General features: G+C 37.0%; 1 protein-coding gene across 2 annotated transcripts in view; it reads right to left on the reverse strand.

Annotated features, from left to right (window-relative positions):
• PRIM2 (DNA primase subunit 2) overlaps positions 1 to 24181 on the reverse strand; it is a 306340-nt gene that overhangs the window by 82787 nt on the left and 199372 nt on the right. For both annotated transcript variants that reach the window (XM_072832482.1, XM_072832483.1), the window contains exon 10: positions 19701 to 19886. In XM_072832482.1, coding sequence (XP_072688583.1) covers positions 19701 to 19886 — 186 coding nt within the window. The remainder of the gene's footprint in view (positions 1 to 19700; positions 19887 to 24181) is intronic.

A 24181-nucleotide genomic window follows, 5' to 3' on the forward strand; every position in this document is an offset into this window, starting at 1 on the left:
AAAGCACGCTTACCTGAAATCAGTCATCTTTTCTAAGAGTCACTTAAAATATTAAATCTGTTTCCAAGGAAAAAAGTAGTTGTTTTTTTTTTTTACTTCATTTGTCTCTATCAACAACCTTAAATAATATATCCTCTATTGCTGGCTATTCTTTCCTTCACTGTAGATAAGCCCAACAAACAGTATAGAACGTATTCTCTTTTAGGATTTTGGTTTACCTTCAAAAATAGAAAATATCACAGGCCATTCACCCTGGCACTCAGGGTCCACTTATTCTAAGGATGAGCAATCTCCTAAGCAACAGTCAGAAAATCAAATTATCCAGCTGGAGGGGTTCCCTGAAAGAATGACAACATGTTCCTGATTGGTTATTTATTTATTTATTTAAACTTTTTTTTAAATTGGAGTTCTATTTGCCAACATATAGCATATCACTCAGTTCTCATCCCATCAAGTTGCTCCTGATCTTTTATGATCCTTTATCTTTCATTCATGTTCCTTATGCTATTTAAATGACTGTCTTTAATACTATGGCTAAATTCAAATGTGAAGGAAAAAGGAAAAAAAAGTAGCATTCCCTGGAACTTTTAATGAGGAAAATGAATTGCTTGACATAGTGAAGACCATTTTCAACCAAAGACATATTAAGGAAAGACTAGATATACAGCATTTTATCCAGTGCAATAAGGTAGGTGGAGTCTCTGGCTACTTAGACACTTAAAATCTAGTTGAGATTAAAAGATGTTCAAGGGTAGTCAATGCTGGCTTAGATATTCAGGAAAAGATCAATACAGGAGCTGGGTCTTAGATGATGAACATGGTTTCTTTGGCTCTTGTTTAAACTAAATCTAATTCATCCCCAGTAGTACTGAAATTAATTCCATCTAGCTGCCCCATGATTATTCAGAATTCTCTCACCTTATAAGAAAGTATAATCTCAGGGGTACCTGGGTGGCTCAGTGGTTGAGCATCTGCCTTTGGCTCAGGTTGTGATCCAGGGTCCTGGGATTTGATCCCACATCAGGTTCCCCATAGGGAGCCTGCTTCTTCCTCTGCCTATGTCTCTGTCTCTCTCTGTATCTCTCATGAATAAATAAAATCTTTAATAAAAAAAAAGTATGATCTCTCCCCCTTTTTTAGATAATACATTTATCTATGCTATAGGAAGACGAAAATTCTCTTTAAAAAATCACATAAAATTTTGTGAGTGACCTTGAATGTCAATATCTAAATATAAAAAGATATAGCTTTTAAAATAACATTAAGAGCAGCTCGGGTGTCTCAGCAGTTTGTTGCTGCCTTCGGCCCGGGGCCTGATCCTGGAGACCCGGGATTGAGTCCCACGTCAGGCTCCCTGCATGGATCCTGCTTCTCTCTCTCTGCTTCTCTCTCTCTCTCTCTCTCTGTCTCTCATGAATAAATAAATAAAAAATCTTAAGAAAAATAAATAAAATAAAATAACATTAAATGTAAATCGTACATGCTATGGAATCCATAAGAAAGGAATTATTGTTGGCTGAAATGAAACAATCTGGCTGTAAACAAGAGACTAAATTGGATTGCCACAGTATCATTCAAACTGCATCCTTTGTATAAAGGCCATCAAGGTTCAAACAACAGGTTAATAATTAAAATACATAAAACTGTAGCAGATAAAAAAAACTGTAGCAGATAATCATCACCATAAAACAATGTTAAAATAATCTTTAAGTGTTGACTTATCAGAAAGAGTCCCTTATTAAAGACAGATTTTTTATTTTTTTTTAACTATTCCTAGAAGGTTTATAAATTGGAGAACAACAGGAAAAGATGGAGGATGTCTTATATAGGGTATATTTTGGAAATCATGTAGGCTCTAGTTCTTTTCAGTAAGAATTTACAAACTGCAGAAACATGCAGTCCAAATTCATGTGTGGCCAAAACAATGCTTTTGTAAGGGATAAGGAAGCAATAACAGGAGAGAGGAAGTAGCCTTCAGCATTATGACATCCTTGAAACTCCAAGGATCAACCTAAAGAGTTTCTGTAGTTACAGTCTCATTAAAGAATGAGGACATCCAAACATCAAAGCAAGTAGGAGAATCAAAGTTTCATGGTAAGTTAACATATGCATAACAGGAAATTAGAAGAAAGGGCAACTGAAGTGCAACGCATATAATGTTAGCCAAAAAGAGACGGTTCCATCTTCACCTGTGAAGACAGAAAGAATGGGACATTTCCTGAAAAATGCGGAAAAATACTTCATAATCTCTCCTTGACTCATCTTGAGTGAAATCCTTTTTGTTAGTGAATATTATATTCAAATAAATTGATAAAAATGTTTAAATTTTTTATTTCTTAAATAAATATTTAGGGGAATATCAAGGGGAATTTTTAAATGGTTTTAAAAACTGAAGATAGAATTAAAAGTGTAACTGTAAAAAATTCTTATCCAAGAGAGTTTATCAACATACTTTTTTTTTCCTATGTGGGTAGAGAAACATCACATCTAAGATACAATTTAAAACCATCAAAGGGGAAAGTACAATTCATCTTTAAATATGTTTAAAAGAAAAAAAAAATAAATATGTTTAAAAGTACTATCATTAGATCTAAATTACCATAGTTATACAAAAAAAGTGTCTTTAATGCACAGTTCCAGTGAAATGTCAGTTTTTACCATTCTGACTTTACCTTTACATATGCATTAACAATATCATTAGCCACTACCTAAGCTAATGACAATGATGTATTGTTTCATAAATATTTACTCATTCTGACAAATGCTTTGTTTCCCACTGCACTGTCTGAATAAATCTAGGAGGATAAAATATAATTTATTTGCAGAGTTTTTAATATTACTTTGTAGCATATCTGAAATGAATTTTCATCATGCAGTTTATTTTGAAAGGCTATGGGAAATAATTGTTTATTTATAAAAAGAACATCTCACTAAAAATTGCCCAAGGAAGGAGAAGAAAAGACAGCTGGACAGAAAGAAAGCTTTGATTTTTTTGCATGGCGATGACAAAGCTGAACTGCCAGAGGCAGGGCTAGGACTTAAGTGTATAAGGACTGATATTTACTTTTTGAGGTCTGTGTGAAAATTCAGAGAATGAGAATGACATATAGGAATCTATCTGAACAGCTGACCAAGAGTTGGTCAGTGAGTCTGAACCAATGCAAAGGTAAAAATGAAAAGCTGAAATAAAAGGCCTTTAGGTACAAAGATGTGGAGAAAAACTAAAGGACATAGTAGCTTAAAGAGGATTAATTTAGCTCAAGACTCATGGATAATATCATAGATATCAATCATTTCTCTCTTTGGGGTACTTTTCCAGTGGGGAATAAAAAGACAACCAGTTCTTCAAGATTTTAGCAGAAAAATCATTTTTCCTTTTCTCAAACCTCAGGACCTTGATACTTCATGGTATCCTTAGGTCTAGGTATGATTATCAGAGTGTTACTTTACTTAATTACCCTACTAGGCTACTGGCTTCAACAGCCTCAGAAAGCCCCAATCAGTCCAAGAATGATCACAAAGCCTGGTACCTCATTTACAACCATAACCTTCCCAAATGAAGGCTCTGAAGCCTGACACACAGTGAGCTCACTATAGGCTTGGTATATGCAAAGGCTCACCAATGCACAGTTTCTTGCCTGATTTCTACTAAGTTTGCCCAACTTTTATGGACTGGGATTCAGCCTAACCTGTAAGGTTGCTCCATTACATCCTGCTGGCCTCTCTTGAACCACTAACTTTTTGGCTAAATCTGGCTTCATTGCAGCTCAACTTCCAGAGATCCAAATCACAATATCTAAGGGTTCTAAAATCTACTGTCTAGTGTTTCTGGATACATTTGGACAGTTTTCCTTGCCACAAGTTTTCTTCAGTGTAAAATGGTAAATATTGACATTTACTCATTCCAATTCTACTAAGATATGATAAATAACAGTAATGCTGACTGAGCCTAGAGCTCTTATGTACAACTAAACTCAAGCTGTGGTTAAAATATCATCTTTTGTTTAAGTTTTTCCTGACTGCCCTATTCAAAAATACACTCCCTATCTTCTAAGTAAAACTTATTCTATAGCATCTTTCACCAAAAAATATGTAATATATTTATTTATTTATTGTATCTCTTCCACCAGAATATAAACTCCAGAGGGGGTTGATATTTTTGTTTGTCTATTTTGTTCATTACTATATCTCTAGCATCTATACGAATGTCTAGGACATTCGTATAGATACTCAATAAGTATTTGCTAAATGGATGAATATAAAACATAGCCACCCAGAAAAAGACAGGTTAGCCTGAGCATAGCTGAGATAGTATAAAAGAAAATGACAAGCTTATTCTGACGGCCCCTAGATCAAAAAGCAATCTACTTCTTAGGGTCCCTCATCAATATCATCCCCAACATCCAAATTTTTTAACCTGAGTATCTATGCCTCATCCTTCACTGAAACTATATTCTCACTTAAAAGCCTTTCTGCACTGGGATCTTTGTCAGTCCAAAACATTAACCATCTAGACCTCTCCTTAAGCAAACATTCCTCGATGTCTTATCTGATTAGGGTTCCTACATTTCTGACTGAGCTGCATACAACCATAATCACACTTTTAAGGCACAATCATTCTCAGAGTCCGCAACATCATGGAAACTTGTAATCTCTTAATATAAGGAGAAACACAAGTTGACAGGTGTAAAATAGCTATTTGGTTATTTTTTAAATGAAATAAAATCCTACTTTATACAGAAGTAAACCACCTGGGAAGATGATGCCAAGTTGTTTTTTGTTTTGTTGTTGTTGTTGTTGTTGTTTTTAAGTAAAACAAGAAGAAAAGAATCAAGGAAGATTTATAGGAACATGACGAATGATAAAGACATAAAGGGTTAAAGAAAGCCAAAAATATACCTTCTCAACACACCATGCCCTTGAGAGTTCCTAACTTTAATAAATCTTCCAAGAGGAAAAAAAAAAAACCCTCAGTATCAGAAGTCTGACCCATTTTAGAACTTATTCATATCCAATTTATCTGGAGACAATTTACCACCAGGAAAGACATGGTAATTAAGACATACTCTGTGAAACTAGTACCTTCTTGTCATTCTCTCCTGAAAGCAATGCATACTTTAACAACAAAATTTTAACCTACTTTTTATAGAGTTGAATAAAATGTCATTTTAATAAAAACCTAATCCATAGGGTATCACTGATAAGACAATAGTTATAAATGATTAAAATTCAAGTCTTCTACTTTTTACTTCATTTTCATAGTTTAAGAATTGAAAAGCATTTGGAGTGAACACCAAAAGCAATTAGACTTAACTAAAGTTAATTTTAACCAGAAATAGTGTTGGGAGGGAGGAATAATAACATCTGTTTTATTCTAACAATAGACTTAACACACTACATAATTTAATTGAAAACTTGACTAGCTACCCTCTTGACAATTCATGAAATCAAGTCCAACTTGCTCAAGTCAATGTTTAAATATTAATTCTTATACTATGTTATCTAAAATTTTTATTCCAAATGCAATGGAAGGCCTGGAGATAAGAGATAAACCCATAATATGCACACATATTTATCATACATTAAAGTGTTTAGAAGAGAGAATATAACAGAAATTTTGCACAATGAAACCTTAAAAAAATATATTCCAGATGACTTGGTAACTGCTAAATGTACCTTGAAAAATTGGTACCCAAGAACAACAGTGAAACTACTTTTTATTGCATTCAAATTACTTTCTTAGGATATCACTGATGTGAATATTCAAACAAAACAAAGTGTGCTTTGAAAGAAAAACCAAAACAATCAACTATTATAATTAACATAACCAATCAGTAAACTATTAAGGTTTCAGTCTACAAGTTAAAGGTTCATTAGTACATTGAGAAAACATGTAAATGATTATAGATAACATTTACTGTTTTTAAATTATTAACTAATATTGGTTTGACACTTTACAGATTACATAGTATTTCATATATATACTTAATTCTTTACAACATTTTAGCAGGCATTACTATTGTCCCCATTTTAATTGATATGACTAAAGCTCAGGTGATTAAAACTGAAAATCTCTGTTCTTAACTGTGGCCTCTTAAGTCTATATGGTTGGTCACACCAATGTCAACCTAAACATTATCTATTCTTCTTGAGATCACTGGGAAAAGCCCAGGGTTTGGAATAAAACAGACCTGGGTTCTAACTGGGGTCTGATCATGTGCCACCTCTGCACCTGGGAAAAACTCATTAAAACTCTCCATAAAAGGGGCAGCCTGGATGCCTCAGCAGTTTAGCACCTGCCTTCGGCCCAGGGCGTGATCCTGGAGACCCACGATCAAGTCCCATGTCAGGCTCCCTGCGTGGAACCTGCTCCTCCCTCTGCCTGTGTCTCTGCCCCCCGCCCCCCCCCCCGTCTCTCAAGAATAAATAAAATCTTAAAAAAAAAAAAAAACTCTCCATAAAAGGAAGGCAATATTTACCTTGCAGTGTTGTTGTGAGATTAAATGAAATAAGGAACATAGGAAGGATTTAATAACAGCATGCCTGTTTTGTCAGTTCCTGAACCAGAATAAATTTACCATCCATCCTCTCTGCTTCTGCTCTAGGGCCACAGGACATTACTAAAGAAAGTAGTATAAAGTGCTGACTTAGCCAATTACAAATTTATGGCTTAGAACAATATTCTCATTAGTAAACTAGACATAAATAATACCTATTTCCTAGGACTATTTAAAGGATTCCATAAGATGGTGCATGTAAAGTATTAATTGCATGTAAAGTATTAATTGTAGTGCTTGACATATGCTAGGCATTCAGTAAATGATCAAATTGTAATCATTCTGTAGCTTACCAATCGTTTTATTTATTTTAGGTGAGTTACTTAGCATATTTCCAGAAAGTGTTATTCTACACTTTCTTCAACTTTCCTTAAGCCTTAATTGCATTGGACCTTTCTGGTAAATAATTTGCCTGCCTACTTTATTGAAAAGATGAGCAGTCAGCATGAGTTTCCCCAGCTCTTCTTCTTTCCTTTAAACACTTCTTAACCAACTTAAAGTCCTCATACATTCTTCAGGTCTCAGACAAATAGGGATCCTCACTGAACTCCTTATGCAATTCATTCAACAAACGATTGAACATCTGTAACTCTCAGGTGCTGTGCCCAGTGCCAAGCGTATGGCAGTAAAAAAGGCAGAAATGTTCCCTACTCTCAGAGAGCATCATATGGGAGGAGATTTTTACACTATGAATATATATTTACAAATTACCTTTCCCTTTCCTTGAGCCTTGTTTTTTCAGTTATTCCCAGAACATCTCCATTTCTAAGAGTTTCACTGATTCTGCCCATTGGGGCATAAAAACAATCTTTGGTTGGCCCAGTTGTCTGTCTGTCTTTCTTTCTTTCTTTCTTTCTTTCTTTCTTTCTTTCTTTCTTTCTTCTTTCTTTTTCTTTTTTTTTTGCCTCATTAATTCCTTTATTCAGTGTCAGTTATGTATATAACAAAAAAATTTAAAAAGCCCTGCCCCCAGTACCCCAGTAGAGCTTACATTCTTATGAGACAAAATAAACTAATAACTTAATATATATTGTTTCAGGTACTGATAAATGTTATGCCAAAAAGATTGAGTAGGATAAGGGGGAAAAGAGTAGTAGGAGGTGCTACCTTAGATGGGGGCCCAGTCGTCTTCTGTAGCTACTGTTCTATTTCTTTTCTTCCTGATTTCTGAGACTTCAAGAATAAATACTCTATTTCCATTGCCTCCATTTCCACATACGGTCAATAAGACTAGGAAATCTGTCTTCTGTTCTTATTCTAGAGTGCCTTCCTAAAATCAATATCCATGCCTAAAGTAGCAAGTATACCTTACTCTTGAAATCGTCCTCTTTTGCAGTGTCAATGACCCTGGACTGTTTTCTCTCTTTTACTCCAATATTTCTGATAATTCTGCTTTTACTTTAGGCTCCTCCATTTCCATCTCAAACAGTGGATATTCCCTCCTGGTTGACTTCTCTGCTCTCTAAATTTCTCTCTATACTCTCCATTCACCAGCTTATTTACCTTCAAAGGATTTTTCTCTCATTTTTTAAAAAGATTTTATTTATTTATTTATTCATGAGGGAGAGAGAGAGAGGCAAAGACACAGGCAGAGGGAGAAGCAGGCTCCATGCAGGGAGCCTGACTTGGGACTCGATCCCGGTCTCCAGGATCACACCCTGGGCTGAAGGTGGCACTAAACTGCTGAGCCACCCAGGCTGCCCTTCTCTCATTTTTATATCAATGACCATTCACCAGATTATTTACCATCAAAGGACTTTTCTCTCATTTTTACTTCAATGACTCTCAAATCCACATACTCACGTTTCTTCTCACAAAACAGTGCCTTTCGCAATATAAGTACTCAATAAATAATCAAGAAATGAAGTCAGGAACAAACAAGCCAACCAATGAACCAACAAGAATTTCTATTTGGACATCATTTCAAATTTACACCTAAAACCAAACTTATGATCAATTTCTCCTCCACTCTAATCCTAGACAATTCAGTTTCCTACCCATCACCTATGTTCATGGAACTTCTAACTTTTCTAATTACCTAGGCTGATCATCTGAGTTAAATTACATTCTTTCCTGATGCTACTCTAGAAACTATTCCTCAAAACATTTCTTAAATCCACCTTTTCCATTTTGTTATCACTATTACAATAAGACTTAATCTGTTGAACTATTTATCCCATTCCTATTCCCTCCCCATTTCAAGTGTGTATGCTTCTCTAGATTAACCTCCTGAAAACAATAATTCCCCTCCCTATTTAAAATCCATTAACAGGAATCCCTGGGTGGCGCAGCGGTTTGGCGCCTGCCTTTGGCCCAGGGCGCGATCCTGGAGACCCAGGATCGAATCCCACGTCGGGCTCCCGGTGCATGGAGCCTGCTTCTCCCTCTGCCTGTGTCTCTGCCTCTCTCTGTGTGTGTGTGACTATCATAAATAAATAAAAATTAAAAAAAAAAAAATAAAATCCACTAACAACTTCTTTCTCTTGACTAAAACCAAAGTTCATTTAAAGCAACTACATTCTGGCACTTATCTTTCTTCTTTTACTCTTTCCTCATCCCCCATGTTTTTCTAAATTCTATACCACAAATAAACTAGAACAGTATTTTCAAAACATTTTTAAGTAGCAAAATCCTCCATTTAAGTGAAATCTTACACAAAATTCCAACATATGAAAGTAGATGAAGACACAAATATATTTCATATTTATTTATTTATTTTAAAGATTTTTTATTTATTTATTCAGAGAGAGAGAGAGAGAGAGAGAAAGGCAGGCAGAGACACAGGCATAGGGAGAAGCAGGCTCCATGCAGGAAGCCTGACGTGGGACTCGATCCCGGGTCTCCAGGATCAACACCCCAGGCTTCAGGCGGCGCTAAACCACTGAGCCACCGGTGCTGCCCTATATTTGATATTTAAAGGGGAGAGGGGAAGCAGGACACATATCAGACAACTCAATCTCCCTATGAACTTCTGCCACCATTTGTTAACTGAACCCAAGGGCTCCCAAGAATACAGCCTGAAATACATTCCACTAGTTTATAACCCTTCAACATTTCCTAGGACGAATGATCTCTGTTGGAATTTGGTCCCTAATTCTCTTCTTCCCCCTTAACTTCTCTCTCCATTCCAGGTTACATGAAACCTCTTAATAAGCCAACACAAACTTTATTCTAACTGTGGGAATTTTGCTGATTACTCCAGGCCAACTTAACCTCTCCTTCCTAGGAACTCCTAGAGTAAGAATAGCTAGCACTGACTGTGTAAGAATCTATACCAAACTTTGAACCTCACAACAATCAACAAAATATTGAGACACATTTGTGTATTTATCATACATAAATGTAATTACCATCCACATTCTATAGATATGGACAAGTATCAGATGATTTGCCAAAGGTTTGTATATAGTGGAACCAAATCTGAACTCAGTCTGATTCCAAATCTGTACTCTATATTAGTTCTTTCCAACCTTTTTCATGTCACTAAGCACATATGAAATGATATTTGTAAAGCACTCTATACAGTAAATGGATGAAAGTACTCATGGTTGAAGGCAATTAGCTTTGAGTTATCCAGGTCCATCCAGCCCAGCTTCCACAAGGGTTCACGGGATCAACACTAGAGATAATGGATATTCATTTCGCAGTACACCAGCTATTGCTGTACATATTCATTCATTTAGTATATATTAGTACCTGACATGCAGTAGGGACTTAAATATATATGTGTGGGCTACTGATAAAAGACAACATATTATGCTCAAATTGCCTACAGGAGAACGAATGAGAGCTGAAGATTTTCAATGTCTATATTTTGATAAGCTAATAACCAATTTATATACCTATAAGGACAATATCTAAAACACTGGTTTATGATCTTTAGAGTGCATTAATTTCTCCTGGGATTCTTGTTAAACCACAAACTGTGGGACCCACTCCCTGAGTCTGATTCAGAGAATGTGCATTTCTAACAAATTCCTAGATGATGAAGAAGCTGATGCTTCTGGGAAGAGTCTTAGGAGAACTATTGGTCTTAAAAACAAAAACCTCAGCTATAAATATGACTCATACACCACCACCCTCAGCTAAATACTTACTCCTTTGCTGATCAAATTTTAATGACATATAAGTCTGTTTCAAGTCATGATGGAGGCTGGATTCAAGGACAAAAGCTTATCTTTAGCTTGATCCAATTATAACAACATGTAGTAGACCTTCAGTATGTAATCATCAGGGACAGGAATTTCAGCAATATAAAATGTACATGATATATATTGTGCTTAATATCCAACAGAGTCAGGTCAAGGCAATTCAAAACAACACCACTATAAGCAATCTGATTAAGAGGACACATTGCTTTAAATTTATTAGAAGAATTATCTGGTTCAATTCTTAAAGCTAGTGGTTGATACAATTTAATATTCAAGTTCCAAGTGGAAGAGTGTTTTAGGGGTATATTTTTTTCAGGCTTTAAATAGAGGTTTGATTAATTTCATCTCTTACACACAGGGTGAGGCTTTTCTTCAGGTAGACTGGCATGTAAATTAAAATTACAACTAAAAAAACTTGCATAAAACTGCACTATAATTAATTAAATCTATTTTACTTCCATAAAGCATAGGTACATTTATTTTAGGAATCTCAGAAATTATTTAAGGAAATTTAAATTTTCAAATACCTCTTGGAGAATCATTTACAAATCCAAAGAATCCAGTTTGACAACCTAAATTCAATTTTAAAATGTCTTCATCCTCCTCCCGCCCAACAACAAGGGTAACTGAAAAGGCTGTTTTTGAAGTTCTGGTCCAAGTTAGTGACACAGGAAGAACCTAAACTCACTTCCTCCATAGACACACCAAATCCATAGTTCTTTATAGAATACTACCTCCTGGGGCACCTGAGTGACTCAGTCGGTTAAGTGTCTGCCTTCAGCTCAGGTGGTCCCAGGATGGAGCCCTGCGTCAGGCTCCCTGCTAAGCAGGAAGCCTCTCCCTCTCCTGCTCCCACTCCCCCTGCTTGTGCTTTCATTGTGTCAAATAAATTAACAAAATCTTTAAAAAAAATAAAATAAAATACTATCTCCTGACAAAGAACCAAGGGCTGACTAAACAGCTTTTGCACAACAAAATAGAGAATGGCAAGAAAGAATAGTGAGAGAGAGAGATGATAATGAAGGAGTCCCCAACCTGAATGCTGCAGTGGGGAGGGATAGTACTGAGGGACCAGGAGCAGATTTATCTTCCCTAGGACACAGGGAAAAAAGCCCTGGTTTAAAAGAGCAACCAACTTACAAAAGAGCTATCCCTAGAACTCTGCCAAAGGGCAGGGGTGCTGCTAGAACTCTTTCTGGATCTAAGGGACTAATGAACACCATGATTTGCACTTCCCCTCCACCTTGAGAGGGCAGACTGGAGCAGGGTCCCATCACCACCCCTGGCTTGCTGCTTCATCCAGCACTAGGTTCCCTAGCCCACATCAGCCCCAGAGGGACAAGGAAGAAAAGGGCAGAGAGGAAAGTTTGTGGTTTCTAAGGGCAACTAGCATTTAAAAAGGCCGGCCCTAGAGCCCAGCCAAATGTCAGAACTCTCTCCATGTTAGAGGTGCTGGCAAAAGCCTTGGTTTATGGTGCCCCTTCACCTTGCTGATGTAAAAGGAGGCAGGGCTCATGTACCCTAATTGACCTGCCAACTCAGTGAGTCCTGGGCCTATGCCAGCCTTAGCCATTCCATCAAGGTGCCCCAGGGCAGAGTACACAGGGATACCCCTGAACACACCAGGCTCATATCACATCAGCTTCTGACAGCTTTCAAGGGTATACCGCATGTAGAGCACTCTGGGACCTCCCAACCAAGACCTGCTTTCAGTTCTAGCCACCCTGATGATGTGCACCCTGTGCAGAATGTCCAGAACTTCTAACCCAGGGGCACTTGCCTGGTTCAGTCCATGAAGCAAGCAGCCCTTGATCTTGGGGTTGAGGACCTGAGCCCCTTGGTGGGTGCAGAGATTACTTAAAAGAAAATCTACTATTAAAAGAAGAAGAAAAGATACCAACCATACCAGCCTCAGCTCCAGCTACCCTGCCAGGGCTCCCCCTGTGGTGAGTACCCTGGGACACTCCAACTTACACCCATCCCAGCTTCAGCTGTCCTGCCAGGGTACCCTCTATGTGGAGAAGCCCAGTATTCCTGGCTTATACCCTCTACCCTCAGCTGTCCTGCCAGGGCACCTTTTGCATGGAGAGAACAGGGACCACAATGACTTAAACCATTTCATACTGGGCATGGTGCCCTCTGTGTGGAGAGCCCCAGGACTAACTCAGTCTGTGGCCACTTCAGCTATAGTTGTCTTACCAAGGTGTCCTGCACAGCGTGCTCAAGGACTCCCAGGCCCATGTCCCATCTTGGTCCCAACACCACATCAGGACACCTTCTGTGCAGAGAATCAGAGAACAATCCAGTTTAGGCCCATTTCAGCTTCAGCTGTCCTGTCAGGGTACCCTCTGCAGAGACAGCCCCAGGACCACATTGGCTCAGACCCACTTCAGCTTTAGCTGGTCTGCCAGGGCACTTTCTATACAGGGCACTTTCTATAGAGAGTGCCCCAGGATCACCAGATCGCATGCCCTTCAGCTCCAACAGTCCTGCTGGGGTGTCCCCTGAACAAAGAACACCAGGAACCCCTTAGCCTGCACCCACTTCAACTCTAGCTGTCCTGCCAGGGCATCCTCTGCACAGAGAGCCTTAGGATACCTCAGCCTAGACTCACTTCAGCTCCAGCACTCTCCCCAGCATGGCCCCATGACTCCTAGCCCATACCCTGGCCCCACAGCTCCAGCCACAGCTCTAGCCAGCCAGCCCAAATGACAAAGCATACATGGGCGACAAAGAGAACAATCATACACAAAATCATTTCTCCCAAATTTAGAAGAAGTAACTGTTCCCTCTAAATCTAACAGAAACAAACACTGAAAGTAAAGCAAAATGGGAAGGCAGAGGAATAGGCTCCCCAAAAAGTACAAAACAAATAAATGAGAAAAATAAATAAAATGAAACAGAATATGCCTGATAAATAGTTTAAAGTAATGGTTACAAAGATGCTCACTGGGATGGAAAGGAGTGGAGAAGAACTCAGTAAGACCTCCAACAAAGGGGATCCCTGGGTGGCTCAGCGGTTTAGCGCCTGCCTTTGGCCCAGGGCACGATCCTGGAGTCCCGGGATTGAGTCCCACATCGGGCTCCCGGCATGGAGCCTGCTTCTCCCTCAGCCTGTGTCTCTGCCTCTCTCTCTCTCTCTCTATGTCTATCATGAATGAATAAATAAAATCTTAAAAAAAAAAGACCTCCAACAAAGAGAAAAAATAAAAAAAAAAAACAACCAGAGTTGAAGAATACAACAACTAAAACAAAAAATACACTAGAGGAAGGCAAGAGTAAATTACTAGGTGCAGAAGAATGGATCAGTCATCTGGAAGACAAGGCAATTAGAAAGTCACCAGGCTGAAGAGCAAAAAGAAAAAAATCTTAAAAAATGAGGATAGGTTAAGGGATATCTTGGACAAAATCAAGCAACCATTCACATTATAAGGGTCCAAGATGGAGGAGACACAAAGGGGCAGAAAACTTCTATGAAAAAATAATAACTGAAAACGTCCCTAAACTAGGGGGGAAAGTAGAGATGTCCAGGTTTAAGAACCATAGAGAGTTTCAAACAAGATGTCCATGAAAATGAGAGAAAAAAGTAAACAAAAAAACCTAGGGTAGCATTACTTCTATCAGACAAAATAGGCTTTAAAACAAAGACTATAACAAAATATAGAGGCATTACATAATGATAAAGGGATCAATCCAACAAGAGGATAGGATAGTTGTAAATATCTATGCACCCAACATTGGAACCTAAATACACAAAGCAAATATTAACAGAAATAAAGAGAGTAACTGATAGTAATATAATAATAGAACAGACTTTAAGACCCCATTTATACCAATGGATAAATCATTCAGGCAGGAAACCAATAAGGAAGCATATGGAACATTCTCCAGGATAGATCACAAATCTCAATAAATGTAAGAAGAATGAAATCATATCATGTATCTTTTCCAATGGCAACCACAGTATGACAATAGAAACCAATCACAAAAAAAAAAAAAAATAACTGGAAAAAACACAAACACTTGGAGCTAAACATGATAGTAAACAAACACTGGGTCATCAAAGAAATTAAAGTAGAAATTTAAAAAAATACATGGAGACAAGTGAAAATAAAACATAATGGTCCAAAATCTTTGGGATGAAACTAAAGCAATTCTAGGAGGAAAATATACAACTATACAAGCCTATCTCGAGAAAAAAGAAAAAGCTCAAAAAAAACAAAAAACAAAAAACAAAAAAACCCCAATCTCATCTTACACCTAAAGGAACTAAAAAAAGAACAAAGTCCAAGGTTAGAATGAAATAATAGAGATTTGAGCACAAATAAATGGCATAAAGACTTTAAAAAGAAAAAAAAAACACATAGGAAAGATCAGTGAAACCAAGAACTGATTCGTTGGAAAGAAAAAATTGATAAACCTTAAGTCAGACTTATCAAAAAAAAAATGGAGGAAAGGGGAAAAGAGGGAGAGAGGGAGAGAGGGGGAGAGGAGAGAGAGAAGACCCAAATAAATATAATCAGAAATAAAATAGGAGAAATAACAACCAACAGCACAGAAATACAAAAGATTATAAGAGATTACTATAAAAAATTATAGGCCAAGAAATTGGACAACCTAGAAGAAATAAATTCCTACAAACATACATTCTTCTAAAACTGAAAAAAGGGCAGCCCCGGTGGCTTAGCGGTTTAGCGCCGCCTGAAGCCCGGGGTGTGATCCTGGAGACCTGGGATGGAGTCCAGCGTCGGGCTCCCTGCATGGAGCCTGCTTCTCCCTCTGCCTGTATCTCTGTCTCTCTCTCTCATTCTCTGTGTCTCTCATAAATAAATAAAATCTTAAAAAAAAAAACTGAAAAGAATTTTATTTATTTATGAGAGACACAGACAGGGAGCCTGGTCTCCAGGATCACACCCTGGGCTGAAGGCAGCGCTAAACCGCTGAGCCACAGGGCTGCCCAAAAGGAGTATTTTTAATTATATGTGTCACTTAATAAATAGGTACAGTAATTAAACTGAAGAGAATATTTTAATAAACTAAATGACATTTCACTGCAAAAATATGCAAGAGAAGATATAATTGAGAAGAACATGAACATTTATTTACAAATACAGACTCTAGGGGTGCCTGGGTGGTTTGGTCAGTTAAGCATCTGCCTTGGGCTCAAGTCATGATCTCAGGATCCTGGAATGGATTCCCACATTAGGCTCCCTGTTTAGTCAGGAGTCTGCTTGTGCTTTCTCTCAAATAAAAAGTTTTTAAAAAATTACAAATACAGACTCTTAACAATAGACAGACACAGTGAATTATAAGTGTAACTTAAAATCTTCAGTCAAAATAATATATTTGCTGTAATCAATAATAAACTAATGAAAATATAAACTGCATATATTATCTAGAAAGGTAAAAATTATTTATTGATTTTCTTTTACAATAATTTTTGAGTAAACTACTTTGACATTGCAAAATTAAAAGCCCACTTAAAATTTTTTTCAAACACAGGTTTGAAAATAATTACATACTCAGAACACCGATACACAGGCCATCCCAGATATACATAAAAGAAGGTAGTCAGTGAACAGGTGCACAGACAAGCACCTAGCACTCATAGTAAGTTTCCCCTTCTCTCTCTTTCCTCCTCCCCTCTTAGTTTATAGCACAAAAAAGCTAAAAGCTAGCTCAACTTCTCTCTTATCACTCTAAAACTATGGCCTGGGACACCTGGGTGGCTTGGTAATTAAGCATCTGCCTTTGACTCAGGGTGTGTTCCCAGAGTCCCGCTTCAGGCTTGAGTCCCGCTTCAGGCTTCCTGCATAGATCCGTCTTCTCCTATCTCTCTGCCTCTCTCTCTGTGTGTGTCTCTCATGAATAAATAAATAAAATCGTTAAAATAAATAAAATAAAATTATGGCTTAACTTTCTGTACAGCTCATAAATATTTAACGACTATGACAGTTAATTTTATGTATCAATTTGACTGGGCCACAGGGTGCTCAGACATTTGGTCAAACATTATCCTAGGTGTGTCTGTGAGGGTGTTTCCAGATTAGTTTAACAACTGAAGTGGTACACTGAGTAAAGCAGATTGCTCTCCCCAATGTCAGTGATTCTCACCCAATCCTTTGAAGGCCTGAACAAAACAAAAAGGCTGACAGACCCTCCTGTGAGTAAGACAGGTTTTCCTCTCACCTGATTGTTTTGTGCTGGGATATGGGTTTTTCTTGCCTCCAGATTCAAACTAAAGCACTGGTTCTGCATGAGTCTCAAGTCTGCCAGTCTTCCAACTGAACTACACCATCAGCTCTCCTGGGTCCCCAGAAAGCGGACTAGCAGATCTTGGGACTTATCAGCTTCCAAAATGACATTAGCCACTGGATATAATAAATATGTTTTCTTCCTTACCTCCCTCCCTCTCTCTCTCGATGTACTAACCTAGTACATCTGTCTGCTTACTACACCAAATTCCTAAAAAAAGGAATAATATATAATGATGCCAGTGACAAAGCAAGATTGTCATAAAACTTGATGAGAGTCTAATTTAAAACCTTTTCAAACAGTTGTTTCATATAACATACACCAAAACTTTAAAGCTGTGTAGTTTTTCATGAGGTAAATTTATTCCCTGGTGAATATATAGAGAGGACAAAATCAGAACTATAATCAAAGATTTACATGCTCAGGATATTGGTTGCAATAACATTTATGACAGAGTCAAACAGAATGAAATGCTCAGTAACGGGAACGATTAAACAAATTATAACACTTTCAAAGGATATGTTGTGCAACTAATCCAAATGATAGTTTCAAAATTTACTCTATTACCTGGGGAAATTAACATAACGAAATGCCAACTTTTAAAATGGCGGAAAACCCTCCCACAATGATCTAGCTAGCTATCTACATTAGAGAGAAAGGCTAACGTGTGACATATTATTATTTCTGAATGGGGAAATGGCAAGTAAATTTTTCTGTATTTTTCACATTTTCTGTAAAGTATGCTACCTTTAATTTTTTTTTAAAGATTTTTTACTTATTTATTCATAGAGACACACAGAGAGTGAAGAGGCAGAGATACAGGCAGAGGAAGAAGCAGGCTCCATGCAGGGAGCCCGACGTGGGACTCAATCCGGGATCTCCAGGATCACACCCCGGGCTGCAGGTGGTGCTAAACCGCCACGCCACCAGGGCTGCCCAGTATGCTACCTTTAAAATAAAGGACATATAATAGAGGTCTAAGAAACATCCAAAATGTGTTTAAAAAAAAACTATTAAATGACAACTTAAAAATTCTATGGATAATTATCAATAAAGACAATTTTAAAAACAAATCTGCAAAAATTATAAGAGCTTTTGGTAGTATATTATAAAAGAATCTGAACTTTTAAAAAATATATAAAGCTACAGATGTGTTATAAACTGAACTGTATTCTCCTAAGATTCATGTGTTGAAGCCCTAACAACCAATGTGACTATATTTGGAGACAGCGCATTTGAAAAGGCAATTAAGAGAGTGGCAAACCAAAAAGTAGACTCTTAACTATGGTAAGAACTGATGGTTACCAGAGGGGAAGTGGTTGGGGGATGGGTGAAATAGTTGTTAGGGATTATGGAGTACATCTGTTATGATGAGCACCAGGTGATATACAGAAGTGTTGAATCACTGTATTGTACACCTGAGACAAATTTTACACTGCGTGCTAACTTAAATTTAAATAAATGCTTTAAAAAAACAAGGAGATAATTAAGGTTAAATAAGGTCATAAGGGTGGGACTCTAATCCAATATGGTTCATGTCTTTATAAGAAGAGGAAGAAATATCAGAGAAGTGAACATACAGAGAAAGGGCCACTTGAGGACAGAGTGAGAAGGGAGCTACCTGGAAGCCAAGGGAAGAGGTTTCAGGAGAAACCAAATCTGCCCACACCTTGATCTTAGACTTTCAGCTTTCAGAACTGTGAAAAGTTAGTTCTTGTTGTTTAAGGCACTCAGTCTGTTGTATTCTGTGATAGCAACTGTAGCAAACTAATAGAAAACATAATAAAGTGTCATTAAAAATTTATGTGGTAAATATTCTTTGTTCTATAATTTATCTTTTCTAGGAAGAAGCAAACCAAGAATAAGCATTTCAAAACTTGATTTGGGGCACCTGGGTGGCTCAGTGGTTGAGCGTCTGCCTTTGGCTCAGGTCATGATCCCAGAGTCCCAGGATCGAGTCTCGCCATCAGGCTCCCCAAAGGAAGCCTGCTTCTCCCTCTGCATATGTCTCTGCCTCTCTCTCTGTCTCTCATGAATAAATAAAATATTTTTTAAAACTTAAAAATAAAAAATAAAGTAAATAAAAACTTGAGTCATGGCATGGAAGGGTCAAAAAAAACCCGCCATATTTCCAAAATAAAATGTTATTAGCTAATACTACTAAAAAGAAATAAGGACAGGAATGGGCATCTGAGTACGATGAATCGACTGAAAAAACAGTTCTCAAGTTTCTAGAGATAGAAGTCTATCTAAAAATGCTCAATGACAGATTCTGCATAACACAATACAAAACATCTAAAACTGTGTTATTTGTTCTCAATATCTCCTAGTCCTGAAAACAACATTACATATGTATGTATGTCTACACATATTACAGTCCTATAGAAATACAACTCAGAACACAATTTCGGTTCTTAAATGACACCTGGCAGTATATCTACAAAGATCTTTCATTTAAGCATTATTTGAAATCTTACACTGCTGTTCCTATCTTATCCTTTCAATTAAACTTTCTCATTCTTTTGTTTAGCATCTATTAGATTAATACATGAGTTCCTTTTTACCTGAATAAAATTGTAGACAAATTTATCTTTTAGAATTTTCAACTACAAAAAAAAATTAAAATAAAAAAAAAGAATTTTCAATTACATTTCAGGGGTATACTTTAAAAATAGACCAACGGACCTTTAGTTTTCAAATCAAATTAAAATTTCGGTTACTGCTCTTTCAAAATTACCTTGTCAGGATCCATCTTTCCTCTGATAAATTCTTGCTTCCAGAACTGCAATGCCTGTTCCAATGTTAAACCAATGCCCTTCAGGAAGAGGCCATACTGCATCCGACCTCCATGACGAAGATGGTGATTTTCCCGCAAGGCTTTATGTAACTGACGCATGCACGGTGGGAAGGATTTGGTAGAAAGCTACAAGAAAAAAGAGGTTTTTGTTATGTGGAAGATTAACCAGGCCCCTCACAATATTTGTTGCAAATCCAATCTAATTTGCAAATTGTAAATTCAGTCTTATTAGAAACAAAAATTATGAAGAAGCATGTCTTATTGCAATTACCGATGAACTGTTAACATTTTTATACCGATTACATGTTGAGATGATAATATCTTGGGTATCCTGGGTTGAATAAAACATATTATTACAATTTATTTCACCCATTTATTTTTTTATTTTATTTTATTTTATTTTATTTTTTAATTTTAATTTTATTTTTTTCTATTTTTAATTTTTAATTAACCTTTTTGAGATAGCTATAGATTCATATGCAGTTTTAAGAAAATAACTCAGAGATATCATGCACCCAGTTTCCCCCAAAGGAATACCTTGCAAAACTATTAATACAAGAAACTGACACCTGATACAATCCACTAGTAATAAAAAAAACCTTACCCCCCACTATTCTCTAACATTTGGCAACTACTAATCTGTTCATCTCTATAATTGTCATCTCAAGAGTGTTAATATAAATAGAATTGTATAGTATATAATCTTTTGAGATTGGCTTTTTTACTCAGCATAATTCTCACAAAATTCATCTAAGTTGTTGCAGGTATCAATCATTCATTCCTTTTTTATTGCTGGGTAATAGTCCATATGGATGTACCACAATTTCCTTAGCTATTTACTTGTTAAAGGAGCTAGGTTGCTTTGAGCTTGGGGCTATTCCAAATAAATGAATGTACAGGTTTTGTGAGAATAGGAAATTGCATTTCCCCAGGATAAATGTGCAAAAGTACAATTGTTAAACCACAGGTGAAATTTTAGAATAATCTAATACAAAGTAGAACACAAAAATAAGAGAAAGGGTTCTCCAAAGGTGAGTTCAAATAAGTGTGCTAAAGAAATTGATAGTAAAGAGAAAAACTTTTTCATTTATGGTTTCAGTTGCATTCTCTTTGACTTCCTCAATATCCTGCTCCCAAGACTTTAATTCTCACCCTCTCATGTATTCCTTGGCAAGTTCAACTTTGCCAAAGCAGGAGCCGGTCTCACTTTGTTTACCTTTGCTGCTCCCTGTAGAGAACATCTGGTTTTTCAACTTCTCTTATTGACAACTTTGAAATTCTTCCACCCCCAAACTTATCCAGTCAGGCCTCTATCTCCCCTCACTAGGACTACTGTTTTCATGTGTTCTTTCTTTGTTCCTTCATACTATTATCATATTATTTTTCTTCAATTTTGTTCCAATCTAAAAACGCCAATGAAATTTAACATCCTTAGTAGGAACATTCCAAGTTTCTGTCAATATAACTATTTTTCAACTATATGTATTGGGTGGTTTGGGAAATAAGAAGATGAGTAAAATATAATTTTCCCCTTTAATTCAGTTAAGTGAACTAAAAAGAAACAGTCATTATTATACAAGTTAAAATCACACAATTAATTATAATAGGAGCTCTTACAAAGGCATAAATCAAGTGCCATAGAAGCACTGTGACAGGAGGGATAAAAAAAGTTACTCTACCAATATGACCTCTTTGCTCCAGCAGGCTAGATTATTTCATGATCACACAGTCATGTTTTGTAACTTCTCACTTTTGTCACTCCATTGACCCTGCTTGGGGTACAACCCCTCCTGCTCCCCATGCCATCTAGCTGAAGCCAAACCATTTGTCAAGATCCAGTTCAACTTTAGCTTCCTTTGGCACAATTCCTTGAATACTTTTTACTCATCCAATCACTAGTGTTGAACACTACTCTGTGTACAACAAAGAAGTCAAATACAAAGAACTTACATTCTAATGGGAGAAGACAATGAACACAGACATAAAAAGACAGCATCTAATTCCAAAACCCCTGGAAATAACATAGAGTATTGGGATTAAATATAAACAGGAGAGGAATACTTTAATTTAGGCATCCCATAACACCTGTCTGAGGAGTTGGCATTGCACTAAGATGTGAATTTTAAATAGGACTCTAGTCAAATGTGATCTAGGAATACTGTTCCAGGTAAAGGAAACAAAAGCAAAGACCTTGAGAAAGAATGCACATGGTGTGTTCAAGAGATAGCAAGAAGGTTCAAGTGGCTGGAACATGTGAGCAAGCCAGAACAGAGAAGAAATGCCATGAGTACACTGGCACTACAGGCCATAGTTATGAGGTTTTTTTTTGTTTGTTTGTTTGTTTTTTTATTTATGATAGTCACAGAGAGAGAGAGAGAGGCAGAGACACAGGCAGAGGGAGAAGCAGGCTCCATGCACCGGGAGCCTGATGTGGGATTCGATCCCGGGTCTCCAGGATCGTGCCCTGGGCCAAAGGCAGGCGCCAAACCGCTGCGCCACCCAGGGATCCCATGAGTTTAGATTTTAGTCTAGATATGATGGAAACTCAATAGAGAGTATGGATCAGAAGACTGACATGATCTGATAAACAAAGAGAGCTCTGGCTGTTGTATAGTGAACAAACTATATACAGAAGCAAGGAAGATACTTAAAAGAGACTTTGGAAGTAGTCCAAATAATGGAAATGGGAAACATAGGGTCTAGAGTTGGTAACAATGGGATAGAAAAAGGACTGTGGATATTGAACAAAGGAATTATAAGACCAGAGTATGTATGAATTATTAACATAGGTATTATAGAGGCCAGGAACAGTATCCAGAGTAGTGCTAGTGCAAGAAACCATGACAACATGCTACAGTCACCAATGGATGAGGGCAGGAGATAAGGGCACTGGCAACAAGGATAACTATCAGATGGTATTAATGGGATTACACAGCTTTAAAGGAGTTGGAGCTCTGTCAATGAAAGGCAAGAAATTATTTTGGAAATAGGAATATGGACCAAGGAAAACACTCATCTTAAGATGGGGAGGGACAGGGACAGCGAACAGCCTCTACTTGAGAGAGCCACAGGAGAAACAGTGTCATTAAGGAAGCCAGAATGCAGTTGGAAGAAAAAAAATCTAAAAAAAAACATATGAAGAAGAAACTAAGGATATCAAGGAATACACTAATTAATGAGGCAATATAGTTAGAGGTCCAATAAAGATGTATCTTTGTTAATTTAGCCCAAGGTCTCAGAGACCCATAGATATGATCATTATAGCACTTAAAATAATTTATCATTATATTGCTTATTTATTATTTACTATGTTGTCTACCTCCCTCAAGTAAGGTCCGTGAAGTTAGAGAATTTTCTGTTTTATTCACCTCTGTATCCATAGCACAGTGGCTAGTACATAATTGATGGGCTCAATATATATTCAGCAAATGAATTAATGATTATATTTCTATGTCTTCCTATAGTATCCACTGAAGCTCATTGTTGCTTGTGAATGGGAAAACATCTTGATAGAATTAGGAACAGAATTAACTTCTAACCATCCACATAATACAAACACAAATCATACGGCAGGGAGGAAGGGTTAAAGATAATAACTTTGAGGAAAGTAAAGGATGAGGCATCCTTAACAACAAATTTCAATTCAACTGTACAAAATGGGCAATCCTATTATTATTTCTAGACATATTAACTCCAAGTACTAGATTGCTATTTTTCCTAACAGGAAGACAACTATTCATTCTGGTCTCTAAAAACTCTTGGTCTCTTCCTACCTACTCACCTTATTCTTGTTTCTAAGCATTAAAATGTCAGTGTATTTTTAATTTATTGTAAATAATTTGGTAACCATCTAAATAAAGATTATTTATGACTGGTGTATTTTCCCTTTTTGGGATAGAGCAGAAATTCTACAATGCATTAAAGAGAAACTCTATAAATTATAGTAAAGTATGCTACTCTTTCATTCTACTACAGAACCACAAAATGAAGTTGAAATCAACTGTTCATTAATCTAGTGGCAACACAAGCAAAAAAAGCCTATACTTAGTGTTATAAAATGAACTGTAATCTCCCAAAATTCGTATGTTGAGGTCCTAACCTCTAAGAACTCAGAATGTGACTGTATTTGGAGATGGGATCTTTAAAGAGGTAATTAAGGTTAAATGAAGTCATGAGGGTAGGGGCCTAGTCCAATGTCCTAAGAAGAGGAAGAGACACCCAGGGATGCATGAGCATACTGGAAAGATCACATGGGAACACAGGGAGAAGGTGGTCATCTAAAAGCCAAGGAAAAAGGCCTCAGAAGAAATCAATTTGCCAACAGCTTCATATCAGAGTTCTAACCTCCAGAACTGCAAGAAAATAAATTTGTTTTCCAAGGCATCAGTCTGTAGTATTTTGTTACAGCAGCCCTAGCAAAC

This window comes from Canis lupus, chromosome 7, assembly GCF_048164855.1.
Source record: "Canis lupus baileyi chromosome 7, mCanLup2.hap1, whole genome shotgun sequence".
In the NCBI taxonomy this organism is placed as follows: domain Eukaryota; kingdom Metazoa; phylum Chordata; class Mammalia; order Carnivora; family Canidae; genus Canis; species Canis lupus.